This window comes from Sarcophilus harrisii, chromosome 1, assembly GCF_902635505.1.
Source record: "Sarcophilus harrisii chromosome 1, mSarHar1.11, whole genome shotgun sequence".
NCBI classification, from domain to species: domain Eukaryota; kingdom Metazoa; phylum Chordata; class Mammalia; order Dasyuromorphia; family Dasyuridae; genus Sarcophilus; species Sarcophilus harrisii.
In genome coordinates this window covers 119404559-119432393 of record NC_045426.1, presented here as the reverse complement: position 1 = coordinate 119432393, position 27835 = coordinate 119404559, and the positions used below count along the sequence as shown (strand labels likewise).

General features: G+C 34.9%; 1 protein-coding gene across 8 annotated transcripts in view; it reads right to left on the bottom strand.

The window, feature by feature from the left end:
• Positions 1 to 8774: 8774 nt before the first annotated feature.
• Positions 8775 to 27835, bottom strand: part of RFX3 (regulatory factor X3) — a 314889-nt gene continuing 295828 nt past the window's right edge. For 6 of the 8 annotated variants that reach the window (XM_023497908.2, XM_031962220.1, XM_031962230.1 and 3 more), the window contains 2 exons: positions 19576 to 19618; positions 14972 to 18207 (listed from right to left, as the gene is read on the bottom strand). In XM_023497908.2, the coding sequence (XP_023353676.1) occupies positions 17969 to 18207; positions 19576 to 19618 (282 nt within the window). In that variant the 3' untranslated portion in view covers positions 14972 to 17968. Of the gene's footprint in view, positions 8863 to 11370; positions 11502 to 14971; positions 18208 to 19575; positions 19619 to 27835 lie in introns of those variants that run through there. The other 2 variants (XR_004233321.1, XM_031962239.1) reach the window with 2 other exon arrangements.

Below are 27835 nucleotides of genomic sequence, written 5' to 3'. Positions count from 1 at the left end.
GTAAGCTCCTTGAGGAAAGGAACTGTTTGCTTGTGCTTATATTTCAGCACTTAATTTAGAATTGGCTCATGATAATCACTCAAGGAATGGAATAACACTCTGTATTTCTTCTCTTCTTGGGGAGTAAAATAGAACAAAGCTAATCTCTCACCCTTATGACAGTTATTTAAATATTAGTTAAGCCCATTTTCATTCCTCTCTGGAGTCTTTTCTTTGCCCCCTCCCTCCCCCCCAAGGTTAAACATATCCAGTTTCTTCAACCAATATTCATATAACTTGGATGAAAGTTATTTTTACATGTATATATATATATATATATATACACACACACACACACAGAGAAATATACACATATATATGTGTGTGTGTATGTGTTCAGGTCTGCATATGTATATATGTATATATCTATATATATATATATATATGTATGTATGTGGGTATGTGTGTGTATGTGAGTCAGAGAAAGTGTTTCAGTAGATGTTTGGATAACTGAAGCATTAGCATGTACCTATTCCAAGTCTGATGTTTCTCTGAATCCTTATTCATTTTCTTCTTTTGTCCAGCTTGTCTGTAATAGACTGATGACAAAATCATTTCTGTTTCTACCTTTATTATTATTTATACATGCTTTCCCTCTCTGATGCCTGATTTTCCTCATAAAAGTAAATATTAATGTAAAATGCTATGCTCCTTCACCATTACCTACCCTGTTCCTTTTGTTTCTAAAAACTGTTTCAAACTCTATTATTTTATATCCCTTTTTTGTTCTGAATGGCTAAATTTAGGTTTATAGGAGAGGTCATCCTGGGCTACATCCTCAGCTTCACTGTGTTTTAGAATACATTATTATATTTCCTCTCCTTTTCTAATAGGTATAGAATATCTTGCATTATTTGAATGTTCTTTCCTTTGTATTTGAATGTCTTTCTCCTATTGGCCCATAGAACGTGTTTCTAAATTGAACTGTTAAATTTAATTGCTATGTGTCTTAGAATTTGGTGCCTTAGATTTTTTTTTCTGGAGGCTATCTGTGAATTTTTTTGATTGAAATTTAAGTTTCTAAGTTCAGAAATTCTGGGCTGTTCTTTTTTATTACTTCTTTCATTATGATATTAAGACTTTTTGTCCTGTTATGATTTTTTGGGAGATCTATCCTACTTAAGTTATCTTTACCAATCATGTCTTCAAGATCAGTATTTGCTTGCATAGTGAGCATACTTTTAATACTATCATTTTCTGCTTCTCTTCTTCTAGGTTGTCTTTCACTTCTGTATTTTTGCATTCCCAAACTATTGTTCTCTCATTTTTTTTTCCTGAGGCTTGCCATTGTAAAGTTTTTTCCCATCTGCTTATTATTTTTGCTGTGCAGGATAAATTTTGCTCTCATATTTCTCATTTCTCTTTTAAACCACTCAGGAATAGCATGTTGCATTTTCATATTGTCCTCAAATTCCACAGGGTCCTCTACCTCATGAAGCATTCAATCATTTGCCTTTATTTCACTGTTTATTCATAGATTCCTGAACTCATTTTCAAGATTTGGAAGCCATATTTCCTTCTGCTATTATAAATTTTTCCTGTTATTTTATCTGTTCATGTTTAAGGTCTCTGAGATTCTTTCTTCCTGAAATCTTTGGTCCTTTCATTTCTCCCCCCCCCCCCCCCCGCCCTTGGTTTCTGTTATCACCCACAAGTTCACTCTCTGTCCTCTGATTATGGTTTTCTTGATAACTGGATCCCAAAGCATCTCAATCCCCTCCCACACTTGGTAATTCATGGCTCACTTGCCTAGGTCTCTGCCCTGATTTTTGGGTGGTCAGAATTGGCTCCAGCTGGATGCTATGCTCTTTTCTTCAGGCTCGGTTGAGTTTTTAGTCTCTCCTCCCCTACCTGCATGGTGTATTCTTTTAGTGACCTGCTAATACCACTCCCTTTGTTTTTCACATGTCTGGTTTAACACTAGCAGGTATATCTTAGTACCCACAGAACTTTGCAGCACTAGCTCTTTCATGTTTCAGTCTTTCACAGGAAGGGCAGAAGTTGACTCTCCTCCTTAATATATGTGTAACCTTTGGTTAATCATGACTCTCTGAGCTTCAATTTTTCCATCTGAAAAATGAACTTGGAGTTAAGCTCAAATAAAACTAGGCATCACTAATTAGTACATAAGGATCCTTCTAGGCTGCATATTGACTTAGTTTTAAAATGTAACATTATCAATGTTTTATATTTATCTTGTTAAATATTTCACAATTACATTTTAATCTATTTGGAAATAATGTGGACTGCATATGTGGACCACATGGTTGACATCTCTGGACCTCCCAGGTACTCTTCAGGTACATGGGTCCTGGCTCTACCATGATAGATGGCAGATTCCTTATGTCTTCTCATCTTGTTCCTTTTTTGGTCCATGAATCAAATAAGTTCCATTAAAATTCAGTTTTGCATGTTAAATATTTCTTGTTTGCATGTACTGATGCTAAAGATATATCTTCACAGAAAAAATGTGTTTTGCATGTCACTGAAGCTTGAGTTAGCTTAGTTGGTGAAGTGGATAAAATGCTGAACTTGGAGTCAAGACAACCCAAGTTCAAATAGCAACTCAGACATGCATTAGCTGTGTGACCCTTGGCAAATCATTTAAGCTATATTTATTTCAGTTTTGCTTCAGATTTCTTAACTATAAAATGGAGATAAAAACAACAGGCTTGTTATAAAGATCAAATGAGATATTTGTAAATGCTTAGCACAGTCCTTGGTACAGAGAGGGTGCTATATAAATATTTATTCTCTTTTCTCCCTCCTTTTTTCTCTTAACCTCTCCTGCTCTCAGTTACCTACTTTATAAAATGGGAATGACAAAAGCACAGGATTATAGTGAGGCTCAAATGAGTTAATAGAGAGGGCTTCATTTAGAAGAAAATCAACTAGGTTCAGGTTGTAGTTTTGCTGCCTTTTAAATTAGTGACCTTCGGCCAATCACTTCTTGTCTCTGAGACTCAGTTTCCTCTTCTGTTAAATGAGGTGATTGAACTTTATGACCCCTAAAATTGTTTTCAGATCAACCTATGGTTGAACAGAGTGACTAAAATGATTTTTTTTTCTCACTGAGTCATCTATTATCAACTTTCTGCTTTGAAGGAAATCAGGAAACCAAGCTTTATCAAAGATTTTAATTGCACAGTTAGAAACATGCTGCAAAAATAAAAAGGACTCAGGAATATATAAAATATGTTGGTTTATTTATGGTCTTTGAAAGAAATGAGGATCCACCCAGGGCAATCCCTGCTTATAGACACAGGAATGAGCTTTGTATTTACTATCCTCAAGTGCAAGGTCCCTCCCTTTTCACCCCAACTGACTAGGAATGATAAAGTTAACAGACTTCCTGCTCCTCCCATTACATGTTCCTCTTTGACATGTTTCCCCTCTCTCATCATACAACCCATGTTCAAAAATGGTGGAAAACTTGTCCTGTGGGGAGAAGTTACTATTGACTCATTAAGCATGTGCATTCAGTGTTTGTAGTTACCTTTCACCCATTTCTCGTATTTGTTGATTGATTTTTTCTCAGTTTATCAGTTCAGTGGCTTAATATCTTGTCTTTTTTTTTTTTTTTTTTACAACTAACTTGGTCAGCTGATATGATTTTTCTCTAAGTCTTTGTCCCTATTCTATATACAATTCTATATGTTGCTCATGTACACTAAGACATCCAGCTAAATATTAATGGAATATTTAGGTTACTCATAAGTAGTCTCATTTATTGGTTGTCTGAATACTTCATTCTCCCCCAGAGACAATAATATGACTCTAAGACCAATTTAAAATTGACCTGAATCTTCCTGCTTATAGACACAGGAATGAGCCTTTGTATTTACTATCCTGAAGTGCAATGTAGCTCCTTTCAGTCATAACAGTGGCTGACTGCCACCTTCCTTTTTTCAATAAAACTATGGGAAGAGATTTTTTTTCATTCAAGAGATTCTGAAGCCAAGGTGAATGGAGTAAAGACTAGAGGGAAGTTTATTATGTGTTAAAATGTAAGCTTCATTAAGGCAGGTGCTTTATCAATTTATCAATGCAGGTCCTATGCATAGTATGTGCTTAGGGATTGTTGAATTGAATTGTATCTTCTATACCTTGTAACTATTAGCAAAATGTTCTGCAGTGTAGCTAATTAATCAGTGTTTCCTGAATGGGCTTGCTATTGAAGTTTTATATCTTCTCCAGTGCTAAGTATAATGCTTTGTAAATAGTGATGCTTAATAATTGCTTTCTGTTAAACTAGAGCTGTCACTTGAAGCTCAAAGTACAGAGAACTACGCTAATTTTACCTATATTCAGAACAAAGAGACATTTGCTAGGCAATGGGGGTTATAGAGGAAAGAATATAGGACTTGGTTTTGGACTTGGAAATTTGAGTTGATTTTCAAAGAACTGTACAACTCGACTTGGAAGGAACTCAGAGGCCATATGATTTCATTCCCCTCCCCTTTTTACAGATGAAGAAACTGTAGCCCAAAGAAGTGAAGTCACTTTCCTGAGGTCACACAGGTAGTAAAAGTCAGAAGTGAAATTTAGACCAGTGTTTTCTAACTCCAGAGGCGGTGTTGTTCCTACTGTATTACCTAGTACACAAAACCTGATAACTTTTTGAACAAAGTCACTTGAGCTCTTCATTTTTTAAGTTCCTGATTTGTAAAATGAAAATAATTCTTGCACTACTTGCAACTGCTAGAGAAATGCATTTATTATTATTTGATTTGTCTGAATGTCAAGATAATTTACACTTTATGATGTCAGATACACAAATGGCTTTATTAATACCATATATATTTTGTAATGGAATTTTTATTCATCATCTGGCATATAATGCCAATAGAAGAGAATTATGCTAACTCTACAAACAGGATGTCCCAAAATCTTTGGATGAGACCAAAATAGGGAACTCTGCCTTTAGGGAGTCCTATTCTACTTAAAGAGACTTAAAGAGACAATATGGAAGTAATTAGGTTGTTGTTCTTATTTTGGAAGAAAATCGATATCATGGGGGTGATGGCTTGTACAAAGCTGTCAGCCTCAGATTCTTCCAGAGTCATCAAAGTGGGATGACAAGTCAAGATGAGCCATAATGGCCCAGAAGGCAGTGGATGATCTCGGCAGTTTTTATGTCTGACCAAATACTAATCACTCCACAACTTCAGCCACTGTCATGGTTATTGGAACACATAATTCTCATTCACTCCTTCTGCTGGGGGAAGTCTTTACACGCTTGGAGTAAGCATCCTCTCACTCACCATTGGGTTTGAGGTCTTATCAGTTATCCTCTGCTGAGATGGTTTTACCAGAGTTGTGGCTGCTGCCCTTGCTACAGCTTTTTGGAGTCACAGATAATAATGGACACCAAAGATGGATGAATAGCCCTGACAAGAGCCTGGCAAGACCACAGGTACTGGTCCCTCCTGAATACCACATACACTCCAGATACTTAGGGACATATTATATGCAGAACAGATGAAAGGTGATATCAGAAGGGAAGACATTAGCAGGTTGGAAGCAGGAGACTAGGAAGGATTTTTTAAAAATCTAAGAATATGACATGCACAATAATGAACCACAGGATCATAAAATCTCCAAATTAGAAGGACCTCAGAGGTCATTCAGTCTAATTTTTAACTGAACTCAATTTCCTTTTAAAAACTTTTCCCACAAGTGCTCATCAAACCTACACTTGAAGATATATAATGATATAGAATTCCCTTTCCCCCTCTTCCCGTTTCTCCCTAAGGGAGACTATTCCACTTTGGGCCGGCTCTAATTGTTCAGAGGTTTTTTTCTTTACATCTGAAATCAGCCTCTTTGCCACTTCTGCCCATTAATCCTAGTTAGTTCTGTCCTCTGGGGCCAATCAAGTCCTATCTAATCCCTCTTTTCAGATGTTAGCCCATCAGATATTCCACCAGTAGATTTCTAATTCTGTTGAATTAATTGAAATACATATTACCTTTTGGGATAATAGTTATTTTAGCCTCCTTATGTGATTTAAATGAAAATGGTTTATATTTTTTATTGAACGATTTTATTCTTAATCATTTCTTTAAATTATAAAGAATTCATATAGTTAGTCAAAATGTTAATACATTAAAATAAAATTCATTTTGAAACTGAAGATTGAGAGTGTTAAGAATAGTTTGGCCATGTATGAATTTGGCTACACAAGTATGATAACTATACGATACTACAAATATGCTACAACATTTTTGATCAAATTTTTTTCTTCAAAAATGTGATTTCCCTCCTCTCCCCATTAACATACACAATGAAGTGTGCTGAATTTATTTCAGGAGCAAAAAATGGACTGGGTTCTGGTCTTTGAATAACAAATTCAGAACTAGAAGAGATTTTAAAGGTCATATAACACAACCTTTCATTTTACAAATGGGGAAACTGAAGCCTAGGGCACAAAATCATACAGCCAGTAGCAAAACCAGAATTTCAAACCCATAGTTCCTTATCACTATCCCCAGTGCTTTTTCAATGAAACTATACCACATGATTTGACAGGATCCAGTGGTGAGTGGTATGACAACATGGCTAATTTTACCTGGTAAACAGAAGTCTCACTCTGAGAAAAGCGGACTAGAGGAGAGGACTGGGTCTTAGACAACAGATAGAAACATCCAGTTACAATGTCCCTTTCTCTATTTTATGTCTTTAACTATCACCTTTCCAAAGTTGTCCATTTATTGGCTAGTATTACCTAAGCATATATTAAAAGTAAGCTGTAGATATAACCAAAGTCAAACTGTACATACCCTTTGATCCACCAGTGTGTCTTCTGGACCTGAATCCCAAAGAGATCATGAAAAAAGGAAAAGGACCCATATGTGCAAAAATGTTTGTGGCAGCCCTCTTCGTAGTGGCAAGGAAATGGAAACCGAGTGAATGCCCATCAGTTGGAGAATGGCTGAATAAATTGTGGTATATGAATGTTATGAAATATTATTATTTTATAAGAAGAAATCAGCAGGATGATTTCAGAAAGGCTGGAGACACATGAAGGCTAACTGAAGTGAGGGGAGCCAAGAGAACATTGTACATAGCAACAACAAGATTATGCAATGATCAATTCTGATGGACACGGATATTTTCAGCAATGAGGTGATGCAGGCCAATTCCAATAGACTGGTGATGAAGAGAGCCATCTGCATCCAGGGAGGATTGTGGGGACTGAGTGTGGATCACACCATTGCATTTTCACTTTTTTGTTGTTTGCTTGTATTTTGTTTTCTTTGTCACTTTTTCCCTTTTTGATCTGATTTTTTTTTGTGTAACAGGATAGTTATGGTAATATGTATAGATGAATTGCACATGTTTAACATATATTGGATTACTTTCCATTTAGGGGAGAAGGTGGGGAAAAGGGAGACAGAAAAAAAATTGGAGCACAAGGTTTTGCTAGAGTGAATGTTGAATTGGTAGTTAGTTACCCATGCATATGTTTTGAAAATAAAAAAGTTTTAAAAATAAAGTAAGCTATGGGAGGTCTAGGAGGCAATGTGGTATAGTCAATGAACAAAGGAGCTGGATTGGGAGCAAAGAATACTCTAAAGGCAAAAAACTTCTATAGATTTTAGGACAGTAGGACATTAGGACATTAAGAGAATATCTAGTTAACACACTTCATTTTACAGATATTAAACTGCGGGCCAGAGGGGAAAATCACTTCTTGAGGTCCTACAGGTAGCAAATGGGAGACCTCAACTATTTCAATCCTATCACTTTGCCTCTGAATACTTACTTGTTACTGAAAACTTTTGGCCTTAGAGAGTTCTCCCCTCCAGATAGAATGTAGGCTCTTTGAGGGCAGGGACCATTAGTTTTGTCTTTGTATCTCTATTGTATAGAATACTAGTTTTCTCAGCTGTAAAATGAGGGGATTAGACAAAGTGGTCTCTAAGGTTCCTTAAACTCTGTCAATCTAAGTGATTTGAATTTCCCTTAATTCCATTTCAGTTTCTATAAAGAGTTGAAGGATCCTTCTTCCTCTATGATCTTAGGACATCATTTGGGATTTGTTCTTTATGGGGCTTCATTTTTCTTCTCTAAAATGGAAGAGTTTGGAAAATTCTTGAGATCCTTTCTAGTAATCACAAAGTACTTTAAGGTGGCTTTTTTTTTTTTGAGGGGGGGAGCTTCAACTTCCCTTTTAGTTCTGTTGCCAAAGGCTGCTGATTGCTATGAAAGGTTGCCTGTCACTCTCATCCCCTAGGAATCAGATTTCTTGGTTGCCAAGCATGAAGAAACAACTCATTATTCTTGATTGCTAGATACTAAAGAAAGTTTAAAAAGGAAGCTATCTAAAGCCCTAATTCCTCTAGGTAGGGAAAGTCTCTGTCTCTTCTTCCTCACTCCTGCTACTGAAGGTGTTTTTATGACCCTTGCTTGGTTATGCTAAAAAAAAATGAGTTAAATCTTTGACTATATATATTCTAATGGCGACAAAGAACTCACATGCAGCTATAACTTGTCTACATTTGGAAAAAAAAACTCTTTTATGTTTTCTGGGTTGGCTAATTAAAATGCCATGAGAAGAGCACATTAGCTATACAGTGTGCTTGAACCATGGGATCACATTAGTCTTAATAACCATGAGGAAACTTATACAACTACTCTTGCTTTCTTAATGTTTTTTTTTTTTTTTGAGAAAAAATAGCACTACTTAGATAATAACGAAGGGGGAAAAGTCAATGGAATGAACTGAGCAGGATAGAAAAAAATTATTTTTATTCATTGGTACCAGAAAAAGTCAGAGTATTGAGATCTGGTAGAAGTTCAGCATAAAAATTCAAGGAGCTGGAAGAGAAAGAATAAACACTGATCAGAAGAACAAGAAGCATTTGTCACAAGTCATGTTTGAAAGACAAAAAATGTTGGGGCAAAATGGGAACCAAAATACACTTTAAAACATCCGATTCTATGTTTAGACCCTGACTATCATAAGAAATGCTCTATTGGGCCAGATTCATGGTTCCTTCAGTCCCATACTGTGTCTCTGTTAGTAATCAAGATTTTTAACTCATTTCCTTTAAGGACTTTTACAATTTAATGGTTACAACCTTTAAATATCTATGTTAAAAGTTGGGTTGTGTTTATTGCTACTCTGACTTAATACCTTAGTGTTTAGCTCAAGAAATGATCTTCCATTAATATGATGAACAAACTGAAAATCTTTTTAACCAAGATTTTCCTACCATTTCCCTTCTCTCTCTATCCCCTTACCTCTCTTTTACTACTTTCTCCCTTTTTTCTCCTTCCCTCTTTTCCCTCCTTTTTTCCTCCCTCCCTCCCTCCCTCTTTTCCTTCCTTCCTTCCTTCCTTCCTTCCTTCCTTCCTTCCTTCCTTCCTTCACTTTCCCTCCTGTCTTCCTTTTGGAATGGAAAGAATAAACACCTCTTTGGAGTTTAAAATTTTTAAATCTGATGATCTGTAAATTATGTTTTGAAAAAAAAAATTAGGAAAGCCACACATGAGCAAAGTTTATAGATTTGCCTACAAATTATTTTATAATTTAAGATTTCAATCTGAGCAAGGCAAGCATATGTAAGTATCAGTGGAAAGAGACATTTAAGTGTATTATGACAAACTTGCAAGCATTTGAATTTACATCAGAATATTTTGAAGATTCTCAAAAATTTCATTTAACCATACCCATTGTCTTGTCTGGTAAAATGTTTGTAATTTTATTTCTAATTTTTTAGTATTAATATACGCATTTTCCAATAGAATCTTTTTGTGATCCCTTCCCTTGGGGATGGAAGCAAACCTGGGTACTCAAAGTCTATGCAAATTCAAGGTCTGCCAGGGGAGACAATTCTACAAAAACTCAATGCTTAAAAATCTTTCCTGACTGGCCGGTGTGTGGAGCAGTCAGATCACAAACTAGCCAGTCCAAAGCTTTGTTAAGTTTGGAGGTGCTCATTTATTACTGGAAGAGTGGCCACCAGAAGCTGATTTTGTCTGCTATTCCAGCACCCGCTGAATAAAGGATGGGACTGTACTCTCACAGATCAAAGATGTGAAATAAGATACAGTATTTACAATTTTTGTTTGATTCCAAAAATGGTTACAACTTTTTGTTTTTAATCTGTTGACTGCTAGAGAGAACCACCATGGAGGCAACAGTATAGAGAACAGAGTTCTGGACTCGGAATCAAGTAGAACTGTTTTCACATCACACCTCAGGGCAGAGCCAATATGGAAGAGAGAAGCCAGGAAGTTTCCCTTGGAAACTGCTAAATCAAGCTTTTAAACAGATTCTGGAGTGACAGAACCCACAAAAAGAAGGAATGAAACAAGTTTCCAGTTTAAGATAATTTAGAAGGACTTCAGGAAAGGTTTGTCTCACTGGAATAAAAGGGGAGCACCGTCCAGTACAGATGTTGGCTGGGCCAGCCAGCAGGAGACCCTGAGTCACAGCACAGATAAGCAATGGGAGGCCCCTCAGTCCTGGCTTAGCAGGCCAGCCATGAGGCTTCCAGCCCCAGTGCAGCAGGCATATTGGAACTCCAGCACAATAGTGTAGTGCAGTGGAAGTCACCAACACCTCAGGCCCTACCATGCAAAGCCAGTGACTGGTCCTCTGTTCGCTAGCACAAATTACACCTCAGACACTCACTAGTGGTGTGATGCTAGGCACAGGTCTCTCCCTCAGTTTCCCCATCTGTAATATGAATGGGTTGGACTTGATGGCCCCTTAGGTCCCTTTTAGCTTTAAATAAATGATCCTGAGATCATGAGATCAGGTACTGCTACTTCTATTCCTTGGCAATCAAATGCTATAAAGTTAAAATAATATGCCACACCAAAAGAGGACATTTCACATATATTTGTAACAAGGAAACAAATTTATTGATTTTAAAAGACAAGACACAATTTTGTTTTGAAAAACACAAGAAAGCTAGCCTGAGTTCAAGTCTGAAATATTCAGAAAAATCCTACTAATATCTTTAGTATGTTCCAGTCATTTGTTTAAACAACACACTAAAAGTTAATATATATTTTTATAATTATAAAAGTTCCCCAGTTATTGTACAGTACACAATACAAATCGCCCACAAACTATTATTTAGCTCCTGCCAATTTTGAGAGGACATGATATACTAAAAGATTTAGCATTTCTCACAAAAATCACATCAGGAAATACGTATTTACAAAATCAAATACATTATACAAAAAAACCATCACATGTTATTCTGTAAAGATGTTTTTAAATAATTAAAAAGTATATTCAACTGTAGTCCAAAAACTGGAAAAGAACATTACATTATCTCACACATACAATCTCTACAAAAAGTTGCTTACCTCATTTACATAATCTATTCAGTCGATTGTAAAAGAAATGTTCAAATATCTCCTAGTGTTGCTATGTTCCTGTGCTTGTGTGACTGAATAATGTAATCTGCCACTTACTAAGTGAAATTGAAATGATGGCACTGAAAAAAAAAAATACAGTATTTTAAAAAAACACAATGAAAGAAGTCACCTAGAAGGTACGAAAGCCCTGAGTGATAGTAGAATTACTGATTGGTAAGCACTACAATTAACCTAATTAAAAGTTTATCACCTCAGGCACAAATTTCCATGTTTTCTAAAGGCACTCACTTAAAGTTTCTGTAACCATTCATGATGGTTGCTACTATAGGTCCAAATTGATGATGGAGATGAGTGGAGAAAAAAAATTTGCTTTGGTACAAAAGATGCTTTTTAAACGAATAAAATTCTATACCTCTTTATTGGGTTATTTAAAATTGTATTCGGGAAGTTAAAACAAGGCAATCACTACTCAAAAATATCAATTTCTTGCAGGAAAATTTTACTTGGTTATCAACAATCAATGGGAAGCTTTGCTCTCCCAAGAATCATAATTCCTCTAACTGAGATTTATTGGTGAGCTAGATAAACAATTCTTACCAAAGATTTCATTACTCAGGGCTTCCAATCCCAACACCATAATTTGTTTGAAAAAAACAAAGGAAAGTGGGAAAAGAATCAAAACCAGAACCAAAGAAAAGAACAGACAAAACACCTTTTGAAAATAAGGCATATCAGAGTTTACTTCAAATGAAAACTAGGCAGTCACTTTGTAAGTGGCTTTTACTATTTTTAAGTAAAATTGGTAAACTAAACTCAGGTCTACTGGCACATAAAATCACTAGCAGCAATGATCAAGGCATGCAAACTGAGAAGCATTTACAGTAAATTATTATGAAGAATTTTTTTTGTTTAAAAAAAGTGTTAAATTAAAACCCTTTGAGTATTGCATTTGTTTTAAACTAATTTCAACATGTGAATAATTTGCATGGTTTGACTTTCTAAACTGCCTAAAAAAAATCCCCAATATATCCAGCGTACTTGCACTATACTAGTGATGTCATTTTGCTGGACATCTTACTAGGATACGTTCTTCTCTGCACCCTGCCAGGCCGAAATCTCTGCAGGCAACCCCATTCTTGGGCCTGATCGGAACAGGGGACAGAAGGGACCAAGTGCACCAAGAGTATCCCTTGAACAGAATCCACTGCTGTGTAGTAAACTGACACCTACAAATGTCAGAAGCAGAATACATAGCATAGCATCTCTTGACAGATGAGCCTAAATCAAGTACCATTACTCTCCATTCTATCTATATATGATCTTTATGACAAAATACAAAAGAATCATAGTATGAATGAAATTATGTCCACTATGGATGCATTCCCGAACGTTATTCTGTGAAAGATGTAGCGGTGATCCGCCTAACTGCCTGGCAATAGTTATCTTTTCTTTAGTTACTAAAACTCCTCTTTCATTCCTAAGGCTTCACAAAGACTTGTACATTGCAGTGCTAAGTAAATGAAACTTTAAAAAATAAATCCAAAAATTCAAATTCATCTTTTTTTTTTTTTTTTGTATCCTACCTTTTCAAGGCAATCTACCTTCCATGTGTGGTTTTCAGTTATGACATAGGTGTACAGGCCCACAGATTTGTCCCCCTTTCCTAGATATTTACATGGTTTGAAAAAGTGAAAGTTCTAGTTCATTGTAAACAGTACACATAACTTGGATGGCAGTGACTATTTGGGAAAAAGTATCTTGAGCCTTCTTCCAGAAAATTATAAAATGTATAGAAAATGCAAGTATTAGTCTGGGAACTCTCTTTCCTCTCTCTCTCATGCAAGTATTAGTTTGGGAACTCTCTTTCCTCTCTCTCTCTCTCTCATGCAAGTATTAGTTTGGGAACTCTCTCTCTCTCTCTCTCTCTCTCTCTCTCTCTCTCTTGCACATATTAATCTGGGAACTCTCTCCTTTCTCTCTCTCTCTCTTTCTCTCTTTCTGTCTGTCTTTTTCTCCAAGTATAATTAGATATTTGGATATAGAGTCTTTTTACCAGACTAGTCAAAATAAATGATGTGAAAGGCTTTTGTCCCCATTGTATATCTTACAATGCTCAAAGGGTTAATACAAGGTAGTAATTACATCAAATGGATTTTTCTAACACTAGAACTAAGTACTGAGTTATGCTCCTATTCCAATTTTCTTCAAATCACCGAACTAGCAGAAACACTCAGATCCCACTCATTGACTTGTTCTAACTGTATACACAGAGGTTGTCCTATTCTGTAGAGACAAGGCCCAATTTTCAGAAAAGATGACTGCACTTGCCAAATTAAATTGTTCTTTCACTTTCTGGAATGAATTTTATCCAAAATTTACAATTGGTGATCACCAAAACATTAAAATAATTCAAGGATTATTTTAATATAATTTTTGGGAGAGGGGTTGATATCACAGAGGTCAGCTTGGTTGTTGTAATCACTTCCTCACATTGCTCATGAAAGAGAACTGCCAACCCCTTTCACTTGTGTTCACATGGTGAGGACCAAATGTCACAATAACCGACACATTTTTTTTTTTTTTTAAATTCAAATCATCAAGAGCATAACATTTCAGATACTTTAAATACATCATCTGAAGAGAAAGAAAATATGCCCTAGCCACCCCTTGTGGAGACTGGGCTTGGGGGAAAGCATTCATGGTTACCATCTACAGACCATACACATGCCTGAAGGACGCTCACAGCACTAGACGAGAACATGTTTGTTTTCCCTCATTTATGAATCCAAGGCAGGCATGCTGCACACGACTCACTTTACACACACCGCATTAAAACCATTTTCTTAATGTTCAACATTTAGCAAGAGGGACACAAGCTGTGCGGTGCAGTACAAGAATAAGCAGAGAAAGGAAAACAGATTGAAAGGGCAATAAGATCAACATAGCGACTTCAGAGTTAAGAGAATGACACATGGTATCCACAGAAAACTTTTGAAAACTGAGTCCTGTGTTTCAGGGAGAAACAATCTGCCAATTTAAACATCCCTTCCCTCATATCCTAATCCTTCCACCCCTTTGCTCCTCAATGCTCACTGTTTTCTTGGATCCTAAAGTTTTGGGGTGTGTATGTATAGGTTTCAAACTCAAATAAAATGCGTCATATTTACTCTTGAGGGCTAGAAATGTCTTTTATTAATCTCCCAAATTAACAGATTCTACCCATCTGTTGCTCTCTGAAAAAATAGGAAGTTCCCCATGAGAACTTTATTTACATAGCTCACAAGGCTCTTTTGGATTATAACATATAATATCATTATAGATTATAAAATCTAATAATCTTATACATCTATATAGATTATTAGTGCTGGATTGTAACCCCAGGTGAAATGGAAAGAAATCCTTTCTTTAAATCCATACTCCATGTACAAATATGTGACTCTGATGACATAGATGTAGTGTCCAAAGTCTTTTAGAAAAATACCAGTAGCAACAAATGATAAAAACTGGAATAAGATTTTCAAGTATAATGTGTATGCAATTTGCTCCAATTTTTTAAACATGTGAATGATTATAATTTGGCTTTCAAATGAATACCCTAAGTCAAATTGGACCTGGGAGTTCTATGTGAGGAATCTATAGCCCACTGTAGAGTCCAAACCATTGAGGGGGACACAAAGGGAAATGCTGGTGCATGTGTATACACATTCTTCACTATGAAAGATTTCTGGCACTCAATCTTTTAATTTTTTTTCACATTGTGGATCAGAAAGCAATTGATTAGTCAGAAAGTTGGAAAATGACTTCATTTTGCTAGGCTCTACCATGTTTTCCTTTCGAGAACAGTGAACAATGAGGGGAAGAGGTGAATCATGGAGGGTTCCAAAGACCTTACACCTCTCATCTCCATCTAAATTTGCATGTTGCAACCAGAGGCCTCTAATGGTACAAACAAATTCACCATTAAAATGAAAAGGGACAATGACAAAAAAAATTCATTAACATTTTTTTTTGACAGATAGGAGGAAAGTCATAACTACATTTGGTCTAATACAGAACATCAATTCTAAAGGAAAAGATGCAACTTACAAACAAAAACAAAAATTGTTGATGTTGAAAATGAAAAGTGGTTTTTTTTTTTTTGCCATTTTAATCTTAATTTCACTTTGTTTTACTTGTAAACATTTCATAATGCACAATGAAGTGGATAAATGTTTATTGAAGCTTAGCTTAAGTTTTTTGGTGAGGGGTGCAAACATGTTGATACTTAGAAGGGAATAAAAGGATGATCATTTAAATGCCATTAAGATAAAAAAAAAAAAGGACATGGTCCTGTGAAGACTCTAAAAATATGCTTGATTTGTATAGAATACTATATGAATCAATTTCAAAACTTTACATTTATAATGTTTGAAATTTAATTAGGAAAATTTAGTTGATGTTGGTTTTTTGATGCGCCTAAGAAAATTAAGCAATAAATATATCATTCATTGCTTGTGTAGTTAAGTCATTTGGTATAGTAAACATGACAGATGGGCTCCTCCCTACCCTCCCAGACAAACTGGGTAAGTTCAACCATCTAATTTTATATAGGCCTTATTAGGAATTTGCAAATTCTTGTGCTTTCCCTCATTTTTGGCTTGTTTTTTGTTTTTTGTTTTTTGTTTTTTTTGCTTATTCATTTTTACTACTTAAGTAAATGGGTGTGCCCACATTTAAAACAAACAAACAAAAAGGATGGATCATTTAACACAGTGGCGCTATTTCACATTGATAATAATGGGGATAAGCTCACCTTCCAACTTGGTGGCAGATGGCTCCCCCTTTGTGCTCACACATGAGCGCCCACATGTGTGCGTGCAAACACAAGCATACACATAGACACATACATACACTGAAAAGATGCACTGCGATAAGTACCTGCTCATTTTGTTTACTTTTTAAAATTAAGATGAGACAAGGAGGGCTTAGAAAATATGTCATGTTGCTTGGAGGTACGGGAACCCTACTTTGAATGACATAAGTTGGTATTAAAACTAGCCTGCTACCCCACAACCCTAAGCAAATCTGATTTGTAAGAAAGTGAAATTCAGTTCTAAATAAGAAAAACTAGGTTTGCCATCACTGGAAGGGAGGTATGTCATCCATCCTCCCTTTCTCCAACCCCCTCCCCATCTGAAATTTCCTTTGAAGACTGTTACCTGCCCTTACTTCGGGGAATTGGAAATGACAGGCACACCTGATTAAATGGATTTCAGAGTTACTCATATTAACAAAAAGTACTAAACCTTAGCTTCAGTTCTGTTTTTAAGGCACCATGTAATAGCCGAGGTACGATGATCCCTGATGTACATTCTTAATTAAATGGCAATGATACATCTAGCCACCTACTCCAATCCTATCGAGTTGGGAATAAGTAAAAGTGAGGTGTGCCAGCTACACTGCCTTAGTTTTCTTCTTAAAATTTAAATCCACTTACTTTAGGAACCAGGAAATATCTTTTTTTTTTTTTTGAAGGAAATAATGATGCAGGTTGCTACATTCCTTGCATTCTATAAATTATCTTTTAGAATAGCAGCACATTGAACTACTATTAGGAAAAAAAAAAGACCTGGAATAGAAGAAAGTCATCCAGACGGAATGGTTTCCTGTATGTCCAGCTGAGCATAAGTAGCATGTACATTTAAAGTTTTAATTAAAAAAAAAAGTCATCACTTTTTTCTGTTTCAGTATCTAAACTACAACAGCTCCACTTAACAGCAGAAAGCATCTGTGTGCAGTGGTCCCAAATACAGACTCAGTAGTATTCAAACAGAGGGATTGGTACGCAAATAATATCTAAAACTTGATGTTTAACGGAAGCTTGAATTGTTAATGTGGTTTGATAATTATGCATACATATTATGTACACATCAACATAATCTCTGGTAATTTTGTCATTTATTCTATGCTGATAAATGCACAGCTTAATTTTTTTTTCCTCAGAGAAAAATAGGTGACCTTCCCAACCCTCTAGCATTATAATAAAAATGCTCTGTATTCTCCCTCCACACTCAGAAACATTATCAAAATAGTGTCTTATGGTTCTGTCCAATGAAAAGCACCTTTCAGAAGCAAATTTGATGCATCTGCTGTCAAATGAGTATATGCCTCCAGTGTAAATCAAAGGAATTTGTTTCTTTTGATATTTCACAGAAGTGCACCTAATTAAAAAACTTACATATGAAATCATACACCATGACTAACAATTAACATTAACATATTTTTTAAACTATGAAAAAATGTAAATTACTTTTTAATTATAAGAGGACAAAAACATTGACATTAAGCTTTGCAAAAATCCTTCTTGACACCTGAAACTAAGAAAACTCTTCATATTGAGAGGCAAATGATTTGTTTACAAAAAAAAAAAATTAAACAGACCTGGCAAAAATACATACACCCATTCCATTTCACAACTCTGAAAAAAGGTAATGTTCAGCACAGATAGAATTTGACAACAGTCGACCTTCAGGCTTATTCTTTTGTCAACTTAAGCCCAATATCACCAGGGTTAAATATAATCTGGAAAAATAAGCTTTAATATTTGTTAGACTGCAGTATAGGTGTTTCCAGTGGCGCTGCACTGTCTGATAGTCTGAGTACTTGTAACAATGTGCTCATTGTGAATGGGATTCAGAAGGTTCTGCTGTACCCCACTCTCGAGGACTGGCTGTAGGCAGCCCACCTGAAATGCCTGGTTCAGCTCTGTTTTCTCCCTTTTGGCTTGAGGCTCTGCAGAATCATCCAGTTCTTCATCTATTTCACTTTCAACTTCACTGCCTTCATCTGTACAAACAAAAAAACCATGAAGACTAAGGCTGAAAAGTCTATCTATTTCTGCATCATAACCTAAGGAGTCCCAGTCAACAGAAAAGTTTAAAGAGCTGCAATGAGAAAATGATTTCCTTGGCTCCCCATTCAGAGGAGCCTAAATTAGTGGTTTTTCTCTTGGTGAGTTGGCCTCCATTACTATTATTTGTGTCCTATAGTAGCCTTTTAAAATATCATAGAGAAAATAATTTGATAATCATTTCCTGTGTGTAACAACCTGGTTGCTTTTTCCTAAAGATCACACTGCATGAAAGGTCTGGAGGAATCATGTTAAAAGAAACATCTAGGATATCCTCTAAGGAAAAAAGATGCCAAAAAAAAGGCCGTATTTAGGGTGTGTAGTGAATACAGGAGAATCAGTCCTGTCCCTTACCTTGGTGGTTGTGGAATGGGGATAGAGTGGGACAGGGTACAGTCTGGAGCATAATGTCTCTGGTCTTTTGTTATATTTTGTAAACATTTGATGAAATCATCTTATCTCTTAAGGCTTCTGGTTTTTTTTTTTTTTTTTTTTTTTGGTAGTATAGTATTTCCCCCAAATTGACACTCAGGGTCATCACCTCTGTTTACTGAACCCTAGAGATGGCCATCAATTTGATGGGTGATTGTTCTAGTATCTACATTAATGACCTCCTCTAGGGAACATTAAATTGGAGTCTACAGCTCAGTTTCAGGGTGTGTGTGATACTATACTATAGGTAAAACAGGGAGGCAATCCATTAGAGACAAGGTGTTTTTGTTCATTAATATTATTGTGAAATTGTTTAGATAACATTGAAAAATAAATTGTGTTTTTATATTCTTAGAAAACTGTCTAGGAATAAAATTTTAGAGCAGTGCACAGGTATAGGGACTTTCCTCATTGGGAATTTCAAGTAAAATTATGGATGTAAAATATAGTAAAAGTAAAAATATATAAAAATAAAAAGTAAAATTAAAAATGTATGTGTGTGTATGTTTGTGATGGTACATGTAGTTATTAGGACAAGAGTCAATGTTGTAAAGTTCAAAGACATTAAATTTAATTGAAGGCAGCATGTTATAGAGTAAAAAGACCTGCATTTTGAATTGGAAGTTATATAACCTACCTACACTTAGTTTCCTCAACTATAAAATGAAGTAGTTATACCAGAGGGGGTGTTTTAAACTCCCCTCTAGCTCTAAAACTCAGTAAATACAAGATTTTTAAGAATCCAAGATTCTAGGAGAACATCCTAGACACTCTAAAGTCTAATTCTTTATACAAATATAGTAGTTAAACAAATTATATATTTTTTCTAGTTTTAGAAGAATATTTCAGTCAAGAAAACAACAAATACATACCTTTATCCATATTTCCAGGGGACACAGCATTCAAATCGCCAAACTACAAAACAATAGCCATTTATATTGTAGTCAAAACAAAATAGAATAATAAGTAAAAGATAAACTCTAGATAATTCTTTTAAAAACATTATTTGTTAACTTTTTGTTCTTTAATTACACAAGACAAATAAGTTCTCAATTGAATTTGCTAAATTTACAACTAAATCTTCATTTGGCTTTCCTAACCATTTTGTAAATTATAAACAATTTTAAAATTTGCTGGCCCATTTTACTCTTTCAAGAAATCATTCAGAAATGGGGCCTGTGAAATCAAATTCTCCAGAGTAAAATGGATATTTTAAAATGAATTCTGGAAAAGACTGAACCAATTAAGATGTACCAGCTCAGAATATACTAACCCTCTTCACCTTAATTAGCCACTGAAAAATTTATCACTGTAAACTCTCACTGCATTAGAGAAAGTCAATACAATGGAACATTAATTTTTAAAGCTTTTCTTCTTATAAAAATGAAAAGACAACCAGGGATTAATATGATTTGAGTAGTTCTTAACCTGGGGCAGATAAGTTTCAGGGACACTTTGAACTTTGGGGGGAAAATTAGTTCACTAATCCCATAAACTTTTGTATATTCATATGTATATTATTTTATATGCATTAAAAATATTCTGAGGAGGTAATACCAGTATCATTAGATTGCCTGAGGGATCCAAAATACACAAGAAAGATTAAGAAGTTGTGGTTTAAAAGTTTGAGAAGTTATTAATTAATTTGAGTCTCTTTTTCGCATTGGCAATGTTACTATGAGTTACCAAAAAATGCCAGAAAGATCACCAATGAAAGTACAAGGGTTTAAAAGAATGGGCAAAAACATTTATGGAGATATCATATAACAGTATGTGTGATAGTATTTTCAGCAATACCTATTGTCTTCTACTTGCAAAGCACTGGCCTTGCTATTGGGGACACAGAAGTGAAAAATGACTTGAACTGATCATATTCTAAACAATCATTCTTAGGTGAGAAAACAAATCTTGGAAAACTGGGAATGAATAAGAATTTGAAAGAGTAGAAGGATTACCCAAAGAAAACCTCTGACTTGAAAGTTTTCACATTTTGAATCATAAGAAGCTTTTAAATCTGAAGATTTGTTTGTCATTAGTAGAAATCCACATCTGACCAGTTTATAAAGGGATAAAACAGGTTTGATGAAAATATGGAAGTTTGTACTCTTAAAAGTTCCCATGATCGATGTGCCTCTCTTTGCTAGGAATGGCTAAAAAATGAGAAGGTTCATTTTAACACACCTAGAACTTATATGTTCTAATTAATACTGGGCCTATAACTAACTCACTTATTGTAACTAATAAACATGAGTGATAGTTTGTCAATAGGGCCAGTTTCTGTTACATATTAACTCTCTGGAGGATTATAGGCAGAAAAATTCCAAGCAGGGAGAATGTTAAAGGCTTCTTGGCGTTGATGCATTTCAAGAAAAGAATGTTTTTGATGGACAATTCAGATACTCTTGTAAGTTCATAATATGAACAGGTTTCAGAGAAGATTCTACCTGCTTTTGATCAAGACTTCTCCCTGTAACCTCTTTGACAAGGGATCATTCCTCTACATTTTACCACGATCTGTGAAACCTTAGTCAAGTCACTTTACCTTAATTGGCCCTGTTTCCTCACCTGTGAAATGAAGGGGTCCAACTAGACAATGTTGCTAAGGTATCTTCCAGCACCGTCTATGATCCTATGAATGCCAGTGACAGGGGAACTCATTCCTTTTTGAGGCAGACCATATCCCTTTTAGTATACATCAGTGCTACAAAATATGAATTCATTTGCAGCTTCCTGTATTCTTTTTAGAACATTTTATTGATACTATGGATGAAAGGATTGATGACATACTACTTAGCTTTATAGAGATCATAAAGCTGGGAGGGATAATTAATAGATCAGATGGCAGAATCAGGATTTAAAAATATTCTGACTACACTAGAGAAATGAGCTAGTTTTAATAAGATAAAATTTAATAGAGCTCAACTTAAAGCCTTTCACTTTGTTTCATGGATCATAAAACCAAGTTATGGTTTTATTCTTCCATGAAAGGACCAGGATCCAAAATGATACAGGCTAGAATGATTGGATGGATCTTATAAGGTGAAATATAAAGAATTTAAAAATTAAGACTCATACCTAGATTCAAAAAATTAATGACATATACATTCGAGATTCAGGAAGTATTGCTAGAAAATAGTTTAGATTAAAAAGTCCCTAAACATGAGCTCAGTAGGAGTCAATATCTGGAAAAAAAAAAGGATTGTACTCTTAGATAGCATAAACAGAAACATAGTATGAAGAAGATAATAGTCCTGGTACTACATTTTAGAAAGGATGTCAGTAATTTAGAAGAACTTCTGAGTTTGGGGAAGAGAGCTTTGTAATTGCCACTAAATATTTCAGATTGATACTAATACTTTAGAAGAAATTTGATATTAATTAAATTAATCATACTCAAATATTATGATAAACCTTTCTTACAGATAATTCATTTTTTCAGATTGTTCCAAATTAAATTATCTTGTTATTCGTAACTGTTCATTACCAATATCACCACCATCACCACCACCACCACACTGGTATATAGACATGTATGTATGTGTATATATACATATATGTTTATCCTTCATTCTCTTGGAGGACCATAACATCAGGGAAGTGTTGTCATTACATGAAAGTGAATTGGATTTGAGTAAGAGAGGGCTGTGCAAAGTCACCTGCATCACTTTCCCCTCCATAGCCATCTCGGTCCAGTGGTCAGATATAGACCAAGATGACTGGAGATAGCCCTGGATGCAGTGGATGATCCTGGCATCCATCCATCTATCTATCTATCTATCTATGATCTCTCTCTATGCCTATATATGTACACACACACACATATAACATATGCATGCATACACATACACATAACTCCCATACATTATTTTCCTCTTCATTATTATAGACTTTTCATATCTCTTAATTTCCATCTGGAGTCTACAATGAATATGTGAAAATGTCATAAAGCAAGTAGGAATGTATATGTTTATATGTATTGTACATTTGTCCACTGCATTTATGTAGAGGATGTAGGGTGGAGTGGAAAGAAGGTTAGAAGGAGTCAAGAGATGTATGTTTAAATTCCACTTCAGATATTAATATATGCCCGTATAATCCTTCTAGATCTCAGGTTCCTGTTCTGTAAAAAAGGAATAGTATTATCTGAAGTACTTATCTCACAGGATGGTTGTGAGGAGCAAATAAAATCAATATTAAAAAAAAAACCTTGAAAATCTTAAAAATGTGATATAAATCGTATTATTATGAAGTACACAATTTAAAAATGGGATTCTTTGGGGAAGTCTAGATTGCATATAACTTTTTCTTTACATAATAACTACTAAATAACTATAGTGCTTTTTTAGACAATAGGATCAAACTTTTTTTTTTTCTTTTGGTAGATTCTGCAGTTAAACTATTTTAAAAAAAGAAAAAAATGGATACTTCATCTAATTTTTAATATAGGAATTTAATGCTCAACTGCACTAAATTATTGGTAAAGAAATTAATTTAAATTTGCTTCTTGCCCTTCTGCTATCCCTGGTGTTGGATTCAGAGGGAGAAATAACCCTAAACTAAATCCTAAACCTATAATCCTATTAGAAGGAGTGGCTGGAAAAATTGGGGATGTTTAGTCTGGAGAAGAGTACATTTAGAGGAGGCAATGATCAACATATATTTACCAAACACCCATTATCTTATCACAGTTATCTTGGGTCATAGTGGTACAAAGACAAAAATGAAACTGTCCCTGCCCTTCAGGAGATTATATTCTAAACTGCCATGTATATCAAGAAATGGAGGTCAAACATGTTTTTCTTGGTTCTAGAGATGAAAATTAGAAGTAGTGGGTACAAACTGTAGAAATATACACAAAAACAAATACACAACAATATAAATGAAAAGAACCCCTAAGAAACCCTCCCCCCCCCAAAAAAAAAGCAGATGTCACAAGATTGCAAAGAATAAGCCTGACTAGAAGAAAGAGATAGAAGAAGATACCCTGCCCCAACATTACCCCTTTGCAGAAGTAAGAGGTCTAGGGATCTTATGTGTTGCATATATTTTCAAACGTTTTGATGTATTGATTAATTATGCTGATATTTCCCTCTTTATATGGGATGGTTCTGTGAGAGGGAAAAGGGAGTGATACTGGGAGAAATTATGATTTTAAAAAAATCAACAAAAACTTGTTTAAAAGTAAAGCCATTTGGTCTTGAAGTCAGAAGACCCGAGGTAAAATTTGAGTCCTATTTATTACCTGCATGGTCCTGGACAAGTTACTTCTCAATCTTGGAGATACACACACAGACACACACACACACACACACACAGACACACACACACACAACTTAGATGATCGCTAATGTCTTTTTTAACTCTAGCATTCTGTGATTTACTTTAGACAGGAATGACAAAATATCCATAATAGTAATGAGAATTGTTTTAGTTTTTGAGGTTACACAGTGCTTTTCTAACAATAACTCTTTGAAGTCACTCTCATTTTAAAGAGAAGGTTCCTTAGGCTCAAAGAAATTAAATTACATTTGTCCAAGGTCTCACATCTAGGATTAGAACTCGGGGATCTTGATTCTACTATGTTTCCCCCATTTTGTCTTCTGCACTTTTCCATTTTGTTGTTTTGCTGTAGAATACTACTGCACTGCAAATGCATGTATACATACTTGCATAACACAATACACATATTTATACAAATATATGCATGTACACTCTAAATGTACATGCATAAATGTGTGTATAAAGACACATATACATTTATTTCTTTTAGTGATCATTCATCCTTTATGAGTCTGTTATTGTGGTATTGAAGAAAAAGCAATGGATAAGTAAATGAGAAGTCCCGGTACTGCCACATAGGTGCTGTGTGACTTGGGAAAAATCACATAAGCTTCTCTGACTGACAATTTCCCTATGTAACTGGGCTGAGTTAGAACGCTAATTTTGAAAATCTTCTGACTTTAAGCCTATCACTTTTAATGAAAAAAAAAATCAAGGTTTTTTTAAAACAAAGATGCCTACAGTGTTCTCTGAATTAATTTCTAGCTTTTGGTTGTGATAGACTGCAATTTTAGCTATTAATTTATATTTATTTCAATATTCTCTCCATTCTGTCCCCACTCTTTTCACAAGTACTTTATTATATATTCCTTTCATTCTAGCTTGTTAAAGATTTAATTCAAATCTAGCTATGAATGTCTGGTTAAGATCTAATTTATGTTTATGTTCCTTCTCTAATGTTTCCGTTTTCTTTCCTAATTGACTTATTTTCTCCATTCTTTTTCTGTTGTTTGTGTTTTGCAAAGCACTGAATTAGTTTGCCTCTGATTACCACTTTGGCTATAGCCCAAAGAATACTGTTGGATTCCTTGTAATTCTGTGATTTATTTGTCTGAATGTTAAAAATAAAAAATCCAAACCCAAATTGTCTACAGGCTATTCCTCTCCCTCCTCCCCACCATACAGTGTCATGAAATCCTTCATGAGCCTTTATTTAATTCATTAGGTTATCTTTAATTAACATTTTCATATTGCCATGATCTAAAAACTAGTGGGTCTAATTGCACATTCTGTCATTTAAATTAAATTATTTTCAAGTCAGTTCAACTAGCATTTGTTAAACACCTACTACTTGCAAAGCACTGACAGAAAAGGAGCCATTCTGGACTTTAAGGACAGAGGCTGTGAGGATAAGAATAGGGTGAGTAAATATAAATAAGTAAAGAGTATACACACTAGCAAGTACAGCACAAGATAGTTCAAGGAGGAAAAGCAGTAACATTTTGGGACTAGGAAAGGCTTTGATTGTAGGTGGATCTGATCTAAACTGAAATTCAAAGGGAGAAGAGGATTTTCAAAAGAGCTGAGGAGAAAGTACATTTAAGACATGACATGAATGCACAGAGACAGGAAGAAGAAAGCTGAATTAAGGGAATAATTAGTTAAATTTGGTTACAACCTATAAGTATATGAAGTAGATAAATAGGGAATGAGCTAGAAAGGACTGACTGTGAAGGGCCTTAAATGTTAGACTGAAGCGTCAGTATTCTATACTAGAGGTTCTACTGAATTAAATTTACTGAATAAAAGGTTTTAAGAAGGTGAGTAACATGGTCAGTTCTGGGTCTTGGCAATTATAAATCACTGGGATCATAAAACAATGATTTAAATCACTACTAACAGAGCGGAAATGTGACAGTGTCTTGGTGACAGGAAGATCTGACTTCAGGACATGGCTCTGTCATATATTGGCTGTGTGACTGACCCTGGGCAAGTGACTTAAGAGTCCTTTAGAGGACCCTCTTAGTGTCTCAGGCAGTTCTCTACAGTGATAAGCTACAGAGAAGGTGCTGGCTTGCATTGGTAAGGGACTTCTTTATATTCCTAACATCAATGAAATCAAAAGTCCAGTTTCTATTGCTATCCTATCATTAATAAGAGAAATGCAAGTTAAAACAACATGCAGGTTTTGTAACATTCTAATCAAATTCACAAATAAGATAAAAAATGGAAAAGGTTAAGGGCTATGGGAAGACAAATACTAATATACTGTTGGTACAGATGTGTATTTATCTAACCATTCTGAAAAATAATTTGGAAACTTCAATTAAACTGCTCATATTTGACTAGCAACTATACTACTAGGAATGAACTTTAAAAAAATAGAAAAGTCCCAAATATACTAAAATATTTTTAGCAATTTCTAATGTATCAAAAAACTCGATGCAAGGTTGGTACCCATTAACTGTGGTACTTTTTCACCATTCAAAATGATATGATGAATTTGGAAAAGGTCAAGAATTACATGGATTGATGCAGAACGAAGCAAGGAGAACCAGAACAATATAATGTACAACTGGATAAATTCATGTAAAAAAAATAACACTGATGTCAGAATTCTGATTAATTCAGTGATCATCTTGATCCTGGGAAATAGAGGCTGAAAGACTTTTCTTCTCTTGATAGAGTAGAAGATAGAGAATAGATAATGCTGTGTATAATGTCAGATGTGGTCATTTTGGGGATTGTTTTTTTTTTTTTTTTGTTTGTTTCAAGGAAGGGTTTAGTGAGTGGGGAAAAAAGTATATTAGGTAATGACTATAGTGTTAAAAAAAAAGTAGCAGTAAAATAAACAAAGAGAAAGATCACTGGTAACCTTGGAGAAAACACTGTCAGAAAAGTAGATATCAAGGCAGCATCAAGTGAAAAATCTAAACTGGAACAGAAAATGATAACAACATCATTGAGCAAAGAGTACATAGTTTTTGAAATTTTTGCTTTCAAAAACTCTTTTGCTATATTATAATTTTGTAATTTTGTTTCAAAAACACTATACGGGCAACTAGCTCATGGTGCATTAAATGGAATATGGGCCAGCAAGTTCCAATCTCAGTTCTGATCTGGCCTCAGACATTAGTTTTGCCATATGATTCTTAAATCACTTAACCTCAGTTTCCTCAACTGTAAAATGGACATTATAATAGCACTTATCTTGAATGATTGTTGTGAGAATCAATGAAAAATATTTATAAAGTACTTAGTAGAGTGCCTGGCACATAGTATTTGCTATAGAAACACTTATTTCCCTTCACCCTCCCCTATTGATATTTACAACTTTCCATGAAATTCCCACTTATTTCTTCCAGTAGACTTTACAGATCATTTTGTATTATACCTCAATAATGTATTTAGTCCTCTAATTATGTATTAGAGGTAGCATAGTATAGCCTTGGAATAAGGAAGACAGATTCAAATATCTTTAGCATACACTAGTTCTCTGATCATGGACACAAGTTGCCTCTCAGTGACTTAGGCAACTCTTTAAGACTGAGTAGCAGAAAAGGTACTGAATTGCATCAATGAAAGGAGAATTTCCACACTGAGAATTCTGGACCAATGAAATCTGGATGCTTCCCTCTCTAAAATACATTTTATAACTATCTGTTGATATCACAGACCCTTATTATCAAACTATAAGCTCCTTTAGGTAAGGGCCATGTCTTATCTAACCACTGAGTTTCTTCTTATGTCATACTTAGTTTGTGTACTGAGGGTGCTTAATAAATTGAAAAGAAAATTCAGAACTTCCTGTCTATGATTTTTATGAAACCTTTTCCATATTTTCAATAGAAG